The following is a 9,655-nucleotide window of genomic DNA, read 5'->3' on the forward strand; positions in this document are numbered from 1 at the left end:
ATAGAGATAGAAGATATCTAGAAGGTAGATAATTGATAAATAACAAATATAACATAGATATTATATAGATAATAATAAATCATTAATTAATTAAACATTGACTTGATAACTGGTCATTAGATAAATAACTAATAATAAAGATAGGTTTTCCTTGTCCCCATGGTAACAGAAACCTAGGACTTCCTAGAAAGCGAAAAAACCCTGCGCTGATCACTCTTAATTTCTACTGGACAACCTAGTTGTCAGTCAAAATGATTGACACGCGTCACCACCTGTTATAAAGTAGGACGAGCGCCAAACCGTGCAGCCAATAAGAGGAAAGCCTCTTGCTTATAACTCCGCCCAAGTCATGGAAACGTTGTGCTTCAGCCAAACCACCAAATCTATTACCTACCTTGCTGTGGGTTAAAAGTCAACCAATAGAATGCTTTGAATTCGTGATAGACAACGTCATCACCCAATTGATTGTCGAGAAATCGTTCAATGGGCGGGTCTAGTGAAATGCCCTTTGTAAAGTCGCCGGGCGAAGGAGACGCTGCTACAGGTGATGTTGGCATGGCGCAGCGCTGCGCTGCAGGGTGGTGCTCTGCACGTCCTTACATTTACCTATAATGTGTGGCAGTTCTAAAACAAGACCTTATAGCATCAGCGTGAAAGTATAGCACCATACACTTTACCCAAGTTCTAGTTGTGGGACGACACGTTCTTGCAGTGCATTCACATGATGCGGTTTCTCTGCGTTTTGTTGTGCACCGCTTTTTTTTACAGGCAGGCAGTAGCAGTGGCAATGTAAAATAGGCTGGTGCTTGTAATATAATGACTGACAGCTATGAAGGTCACATTATGGACAGGTTATGGCTGATTAAAGGTTGCACTCAAGTTGTTTTACCCTGTGAAGTTTTATTTCTTTAGTTCATGTAAAGGTTATGTAAATTCGATCCATTCACTTCAATGGGAGATTCCTGTCCCTGAAGTGCCATAAAAGGGATAGAGAACACGTCAGATATGTTGATATTGAACCATTGGGATCCTTGTCATCTTGATACATTGGGGTTCCAGCACTCGGAACCCCAGCAATCGCTTTCTTTCCCTCTATCTTCCTAATACAGTATTTAAAGGAAATCTACCATTATAACCCAGGGACATTACTCATAGATCCAGGCACTGTGACTGTCGATATCTTCTTTTATTTGTTATCCATCTAAAATCAACTTTGAGAATTATGCTAATATACGTCAGAAGGGCTCCTGGGGTATGTTACCAGAGCCTTTCCATGCTGTAGCATTCACAGGTTGTTACAGGATCTACCCCCCTTCTCCGTCAGCACCTCCCTTTCCTCTGCCTGATGTAATCTGAAACAGTTGGAGTGGACAGTGTAACAGCCTGTGAAACTACAGCACAGGTGGTCCCTTAGCATAATGTTAAAAGATGATTTTGGAAGGAGGGAGGCCATGGATAATAAATATAAGAAGATGTACAGTCTCGGTGCCTGGATCTATGAGTAATGTCCCTGGTTTATCATGATGGATTGTGATGGTATTTAATGAGAAGCTGAAAAAAAAAATCCAAATGCTGCAAAATTGATAAAAAAAATATTAGTTGCGCTACTTTCTTACGTGGGTTTGTTTTAGGGTTTTCTCTGTGCGCTCCAAATGACACCTCCCCTTTATTCTTTGGGTTAGTTCTATCACAGAGATATAATATGTATTTAGTTTTATTAAGTTTTGAAAACTTTTGAATTCATTATTTTTAATTTACCATATTCTGACATCTGCAACTTTTTCAGACTTCAGTGTACACAGCTGGGTAAGGTGTCATTTTTTGCAGGGGCGAGCTGAGGTTTTCATTGATACCATTTTGGGGACTGAATGACCTTTCAATCACTTTTTATTAATTTTTCTGGGTGGTAAATTGGCTAAAAAAACCTGCGATTTAGAAGTAACTGTAACTATACACTCACCGGCCACTTTATTAGGTACACCATGCTAGTAACAGGTTGGACCCCCTTTTGCCTTCAGAACTGCCTCAATTCTTCGTGGCATAGATTCAACAAGGTGCTGGAAGCTCCTCAGAGATTTTGGTCCATATTGACATGATGGCATCACACAGTTGCCGCAGATTTGTCGGCTGCAAATCCATGATGCGAATCTCCCGTTCCACCACATCCCAAAGATGCTCTATTGGATTGAGATCTGGTGACTGTGGAGGCCATTTGAGTCCAGTGACCTCATTGTCATGTTCAAGAAACCAGTCTGAGATGATTCCAGCTTTATGACATGGCGCATTATCCTGCTGAAAGTAGCCATCAGATGTTACAGGGTACATTGTGCTCATAAAGGGATGGACATGGTCAGCAACAATACTCAGGTAGGCTGTGGCGTTGTACCAAGGGGCCCAAAGATTGCCAAGAAAATATTCCCCACACCATGACACCACCACCAGCCTGAACTGTTGATACAAGGCAGGATGGATCCATGCTTTCATGTTGTTGACGCCAAATTCTGACCCTACCATCCGAATGTCGCAGCAGAAATCGAGACTCATCAGACCAGGCAACGTTTTTCCAATCTTCTACTGTCCAATTTCGATGAGCTTGTGCAAATTGTAGCCTCAGTTTCCTGTTCTTAGCTGAAAGGAGTGGCACCCGGTGTGGTCTTCTGCTGCTGTAGCCCATCTGCCTCAAAGTTGGACGTACTGTGCGTTCAGAGATGCTCTTCTGCCTACCTTGGTTGTAACGAGTGGTGATTTGAGTCACTGTTGCCTTTCTATCAGCTTGAACCAGTCTGCCCATTCTCCTCTGACCTCTGGCATCAACAAGGCATTTCCGCCCACAGAACTGCCGCTCACTGGATCTTTTTTCTTTTTCTGACCATTCTCTGTAAACCCTAGAGATGGTTGTGCGTTAAAATCCCAGTAGATCAGCAGTTTCTGAAATACTCAGACCAGCCCTTCTGGCACCAACAACCATGCCACGTTCAAAGGCATCAAATCACCTTTCTTCCCCATACTGATGCTCGATTCGAACTGCAGGATATTGTCTTGACCATGTCTACATGCCTAAATGCCGCCATGTGATTGGCTGATTAGAAATTAAGTGTTAACGAGCAGTTGGACAGGTGTACCTAATAAAGTGGCCGCTCGAACCACCTTGGCATCTTGACTAAGGCCCCTTCCACACTCGCGTTGCAGATCACGTCAGAGTCTGATCAGGGTGCGATCAGGGTTTGGTCAGTGAAAAACGCACATTTTGCATCAGAGTGCAATCAGTTTTCAGTCAGAGTTTATTCAGTGTCTCAGTTTTTCACACACGTTTTCAATGCAATTTCAATGCGTTTACCTGCGCGTGAAATGGACTCAGGACTGAGCTCTATCTTTTCTATGACAATTGATGCGTGAAAAACGCATTGCACTTGCAAGTGTCTCAGAGTGCGATGCGTTTTTGATGCATCTCCATAGACTTGTATGGTGCGTTTTTCACGCGCTTGACTTACAAAAGTAGAGCATGTCGAGATTTAAACGTGAGGTGTGTGCGTGAAAAAGAATGCAAGTCTGAAAAGACCCATTGATTACAATGGGACAGAGTGCAATGCAAGTTCTGCGCATCAAAAGCACGCGCAGAAAACGTGCATGAAAAACGCAAGTGTGAAAGGGGCCTTACAGTTACATCAATTGGATGACTATTAAAACCGTGAGCAATGCTAGCGAGTGGCAGCTGTATGTAGCTAGCTCCCCCTAGAGGTCACAGCAGGCAGGCAGCTTTTTAATCACAAATGCACAGATTTTAAGGATCCCCCACCATTTTCAAACCTTAGAAAATGTATAGGGGGTTCCCATTCAAATAAAATATTAGTTAAAAACCTTGTGAATCACTGCTGCAGCCAGGGAGGGCAAAGCAGTGGGAGACTGTGGTCATTGGAAGTATCTCAGACTTGTCTTCTCATTACAGGCAGTGGCGTACAATGCAGTTTTATGTCTCTCGCCTCCTGCTGGTGGTGACCAGGGCTGCCCTGAAGGTATCTGGCCTCCTATTCTGGATCCTCGTCTATGTTGCAGCACTTTTGGCAGCAGCCTCGTACTTGCCTGAGGCCCTGAGGCTCGTAGCCAAAGGACCTTTCAGGGCATTTCATTGGAAGCCTCGTAAGGCTGCCCCAGCCTGTCTAACAAGTAGCAAGCATGGCCAACACGGACAAATCCGCATCAAGGTAAGAGCCGCTGTGATGATTATGTAGATGACTATGAGTGGGTAAAGATGAGGGATTCAGGGGGTCACTGTGAGGGGCACCGATTAACAATATTTTACTTGTCTACACAGAAGTCTGGGATACGCTTCCATTACGTGGCATCTGGAGAAAAGGGGAACCCACTGATGCTTCTCCTGCACGGCTTCCCTGAGAACTGGTAATGTCTGTCAAGTCATGTCATCTATGGGACTTGCCTTTAATTTAGAACGGAGACCCCTGATTTCAATGGTGGACTGCTTCTAAGTAGCTGTGTGGTGCTCTCTATTTACCATATTTTTCGGACTATAAGGCGCACCATCCATAAATGCCTGCTAAAACATCTAGGTTCATATATAAGGCGCACCGGATTATAAGGTGCACCGGTTTATAAGGATGAATGACCAGCAGGTGGCAGACCTGTGCACAGTTCAAGGCAGTTGTTGTCTGTAAGTACGGTACATATATAAGGCGCACTGGATTATAAGGCGCACCTTTGATTTCTGAGAAAATCAGGATTTTTGTGCACCTTATAGTCCGAAAAATACGGTCCTATGGGAGAAGACATGCATGGTGTATGTGGCCACCTCCATGTGCAGTGGATAGGGGGCTCACCCTACAAGTAAAGTTGAATATATGAGGACCCGCAGACTGGAGATGAGTGCAGATCCCAGAGGCAGCACCCACTGTCTTCAGATACCAATGACATCTACTTTATAATGGAAATACCCCTTAAAGGAAACCAAAGCAATTTCGGACACTAAACCACCCACAGGGTCTTATGGACGGGTGGTTTAGTGTCCAAGCTAAAGCATCTGTTGCAGGTATCATAACTTCCAATATCTGCTATAGTTTCTGCACATTATGGCAAGGAAATGGGATGTCAAATCCCCAAAATGAAGCGTTTTTTTTAGGTAAACTTATTATTCTGTTAGTTTACCTGCTGATGTCCTCTTATGTGGTAAGGTATTCCTGGAGATACCAGCTGGATGAGTTCTGCCAGGAGTACTGGACTGTGGCTGTGGACCTCAGAGGGTTTGGGAGCTCGGATTCGCCTCCTGATCTGCGGGATTACAGGATGGAGACTCTACTCCAAGACATCCAGGACCTCATTACTGGACTGGGTGAGGGATTTGTCTCTCCTATGACTGATATGAAGAGGTAGGATTTGGATTCCATATTAAAGGGTCTCTCTTTTCTCCCACCAAGGCTACTCAGACTGTGTCCTAGTGGGACATGATTGGGGGGGCACCTTGGCATGGACATTTGCCGTCCGTCACCGGGACATGGTATCTCGACTCATTGTAATGAACGCTCCGCACCCATCGGCCTTCCATGGTGACGTATGCCTTCGTATTACAAAGCATGGCTGCTTCTTTCTATAAATGGCTCCATTGAAATGAGTCGGAGCTAAGCTGCACTAACACACACAACCTGTGGACAGGGGTGGCACTATTTTTTTAATGTTTTTCTAATCTCAGACAATAGTAATGTGGTGAACATATTTTGCCATATAGAAAATAGTTCTAAAACCTTTTGAATAGGGGCGCACAAGGTTAATAGGAGCATATGGGAGTAATGGCTTATATGTATATGATGTTATTCTCTCCTTAGATTACGTGTTGGCTCATGCATCTCAGCTCTTCTCCTCCCGATACGTCTTCCTTTTCCAGCTGCCGATCCTCCCTGAGATCCTCTTATCCCTGGGAGACTTTGAGGTGAGCGCCACTTGTACCTGGATACCCAAAGGTGGCTATTACATAAGGTCACCGATTCCCCACTAATTACCCCACTGCCTTCTCCACCTCCTGACTACTGCAGAGTCTGCACCAGATATAGCCTGCAACTTCATCTAAAACTGGATAATGTTTTCTTCTTATTCCATCCACAGAACATCCGGAAGCCGCTGATAGATGCGAATATGGGGATCCAGAATAAAAAGCGGAGGCTAAGCAAGGATGAAATAGAGGCCTTTGTATACTACCCCTCTCAAAAGGGAGCTTTAACTCCAGCACTTAACTACTACAGGAATCTGTTTGGGTGAGATTAGAACTGATAGAGGATGTGCAAGAATCGCCTATCCCAAAAGTGTCTGATAGCCGTGACCACTAACAATCTCCTATTGAAACGGAGTAATAGTCCCACCTCTGGTCTTTTGGTATACTGGAGAGGGTTTCTAAATTTCTCTGTATTTGCAGATTATTTTTTTTTTTCCAGATATTGGAAGATGCCCTATGCTACTGATGACCTATCCATAGTCACTGCTCTCATTCACTTCTGTAAAGGGTGTTGCACCCCCACCAGTACACTACAAATGAATCATCTTATATATAGACCAATAGTAGTATAGTAACCAAGAAAACCCAAATGAAATTGTCTTAAAGGGGTATAGCCACATAAGCTGTGTGACAGGTGTGTGTATTGCTTGCTAAACATTTTTTAAGAGAATATCTTAGGGTAATTTGGGAGACTAAACCAACCACAGATCCTGTGGTTTATTGGCCCACACATTCACTCTGGATTGCACTTCAAAATGTCATCCAGGGGATGGGGTTCGACCCAATCGCATAAACGTTTCAGTGGAAATTTTCGATTGGTAATGAGCAGCCGGTGTTTTGCATTGTTGCCGCTGTTTACCAATTGCATGTTTCTATTGAAAACGCTCCCAATTCAGTCTAGATTCTCATTTGAAACACAATAAGGCCGGCGGCACACGTGGCGTTTTGAACCTGTTTTTGACCAGGTTTACCAATTATCTTAATTACAACGTGTTAAAAAAATGCACACGTTTTTAACGGACTACTTAAAAATGGCCCAAAAACGGGTTCAAAATGTCACGTTTGCCACCGGCCTCCAGCCTTAGAAGTTTTTCCATGGCTGCTATAGAAAAAAAACCCCTTTATAATTACCTACAGATGAGTCCAAGGAACACTCTACTCAAGAGCTCCAGATGACTGTCCAATGATTTAAGGAAGCTGGAGTAGTACACCCTGCGTTCATTGCGCTTGCGTTGTATGTAGGGCACCTGGACAGTAAAGCCAACATATATTACACTGAGATAAGTATATACATTTTGTTTTTTTTCTTTGCAGGCATGGTGGGAAGAACTAATTTGGGACATTTAACTACTGGTCAATAAGGAATTGTGGGTGGTTTAGTGTCCCAAATCACCCCAGGGATTTATACTGCTGGCCTACATGGCACTGGTCTACTGTTGTGGCCATGGTAAACATTGGACATGTGTAGCTTTGTTTGTAAAATCCATCACTGCAGGCGCAGTTTTGTTGAAAGTGAGTAGAAGCCGCACCTGTAGTAACAACTTGTGGTCACTGAGCCAATTGCTTTCAGCAATGTTTACACAGGGGCAACTAGCTGAATGGTGCTAGGACCTGGTGGTGGCTCGTAACTGATCAAATATTGGTGACCAACCCCTATAATGTTTGATATTGGCATCCTGTGCCCTGCTGTAATTTCTATCTTTCTCTCTACAGATTCTTCCCGGTGAAAGCCCAGGACGTTCTTGTTCCAACTCTGCTGCTGTGGGGGGAGCAGGACACATTCCTGGAGGCTGCAATGGTCCCCGAAATGCAACAGTACGTGCATGCCCCCTTCCAGGCAGAGATCATACCCAATGCCAGTCACTGGCTACAGCAAGACGAGCCAGAGGAGGTGAACAGGATGATGTGGGACTTTCTGAGACAGGAGATGCCTGTGTCCACGCACTGACCTTATACCATGTACATACAATGGATTGTATGTTTGTACGGGGCTGGTGTTTTTCACCATGTATACCCGTTTCACCATGTATATAGACATTAACTAGCTCTATATACATATATATTTATATATGTATATAGAGAGCAGTGGATGCAGGTATTTATGACGCAGCTAAAAGCTACACTAAGAATGTGGATGCACCCTGCAGGGCACCAGGACACATGGAAAATCTAGAAATCTACCACGACTAGTCGGCTCATTATGTCACAGAGTAATCCATAGGGCTGTGGAGCCTGTAATTTTCCAATTCCGACTCGAGCTTCACCAAAACTGTAAACGACAACCAATTCCAACCCCACAGTCCCGTTGTCCTGGTCACACTAGCAGTGCGGCGATAAATGCGCCATTCCTTCCCAGTGCCTTATTCCTCTAATTTGTAGCAGAGGATCTTCACTACTGAACATGTACATAAATTGCAGCCACTCTTATCTCAACTAAAATCAGGGGTGCACTTGTAGTGTGTCAAGCCATGAATTGTGGTCTGCTCCTTGCTGACAGCCAGAAACCACTGAGCCCTTCCATACCTGATGTAACATAACTGATGGAAATGGTCATTGGTGTAGGAGGTCAGGTAGTGGTGAGTGCAGCGGAGAAGTTCTCACTGCTCCCGGGTCCTCTCCTGCCGCTCTACTCTGTGGCCTCACTTCTCCCTGGTCCTCTCCTGCCACTCCACTCTGTGGCCTCACTTCTCCTGGGACCTCTCCTGCTGCCCCACTCTGTTCTGACTCCTGACACTGGTTGTATACGTTTAGTTAAGGACACAGAGCAGAACGGCCACAGAAGAAGGAGAGGACCCAGGAGAGGTAAGTACTTGTTAGCTGTACTGTTCTTTTCCTGGGTCCCCTTTTTGGTCCTTGCACAGCTCGACTCTAGGTTATGATGCCAGTGCATACAACCAGTGCAGGACACAGATTGGCACATAGAGGAGAGAAGAAGCTGCAGTGTGGTGCAGGGAGGTGAAGAGGAGACAGGAAATAAGAAGAATTAATTATTTATTTATTTTTTGTTTTTTCTGGGGTCTCTAGTATTATTAGTTGTCTGCTCTGGGGTCCACAGTACTATTATTATTTGCTCTGCATGCTGTATTTGGTTTATGGGTTGGTATTTAGTGCTGTACTGTGTTTGTTGGTGCATGTAGGGTGCTGGTTACTGGAGTGACCCCTTAAAGGACATCTACCACCAGGACGATGAGTTGTAAACTAAGAACACTGACATACTGGTGTGTGCCCCCTCTGGCAGGATCTGCTCATCTTTTAGCTTCTTATGCCCTGTTTTTAAAGAAAAAAATGCTTATGCAAGGAGATAATGGAGCCTGGAGCCCCTCAGTCTCATTTGCATAATTTTTAAAGCCCTTTAAAAAAAAAAAACAAACCAAGGGCATATAAGCTAAAAAAGAACAGATCCTGCCAGAGGATGCACACACCAGTATGTCAGTGTGCTTGGTTTACAATCCTTGATCTGGTGATAGATGTCCTTTAAAGTCGAGCAGTCTGACAATGTGGCCCTCAGACCAATAAATATTGCTCAACCCTGGCCTAAATCCTTAGATCTGGAATAGAACAGACATTTAAATGAAATTTAAACATTTTTATAATATATGTTTGTGGAGTCAGAGTTGTTCCATTTTATCAAAACTTTGACTGCACAGCCATAGTTATCAG

At 44.1% G+C, this 9,655-nt stretch overlaps 1 protein-coding gene across 2 annotated transcripts; it reads left to right on the forward strand.

Moving 5' to 3' along the window:
* Window positions 1-373: 373 nt before the first annotated feature.
* On the forward strand, window positions 374-9,391 carry EPHX3 (epoxide hydrolase 3). Of its 2 annotated transcripts, XM_072149216.1 has the most exons (8): window positions 374-544; window positions 3,947-4,202; window positions 4,313-4,398; window positions 5,184-5,341; window positions 5,427-5,555; window positions 5,832-5,935; window positions 6,109-6,257; window positions 7,709-9,391. In XM_072149216.1, the coding sequence occupies exons 2-8, from the start codon at window positions 3,960-3,962 to the stop codon at window positions 7,941-7,943; spliced, it is 1,104 nt and encodes a 367-aa protein (XP_072005317.1). In that variant the 5' UTR covers window positions 374-544; window positions 3,947-3,959; the 3' UTR covers window positions 7,944-9,391. The 2 variants fall into 2 exon arrangements, with proteins under 2 accessions (XP_072005317.1, XP_072005318.1); XM_072149217.1 differs by lacking the exon at window positions 5,427-5,555.
* The last annotated feature ends 264 nt before the right edge of the window (window positions 9,392-9,655 follow it).

The sequence above is a fragment of the Engystomops pustulosus genome, chromosome 4 (genome assembly GCF_040894005.1).
Source record: "Engystomops pustulosus chromosome 4, aEngPut4.maternal, whole genome shotgun sequence".
Lineage (NCBI taxonomy): Eukaryota > Metazoa > Chordata > Amphibia > Anura > Leptodactylidae > Engystomops > Engystomops pustulosus.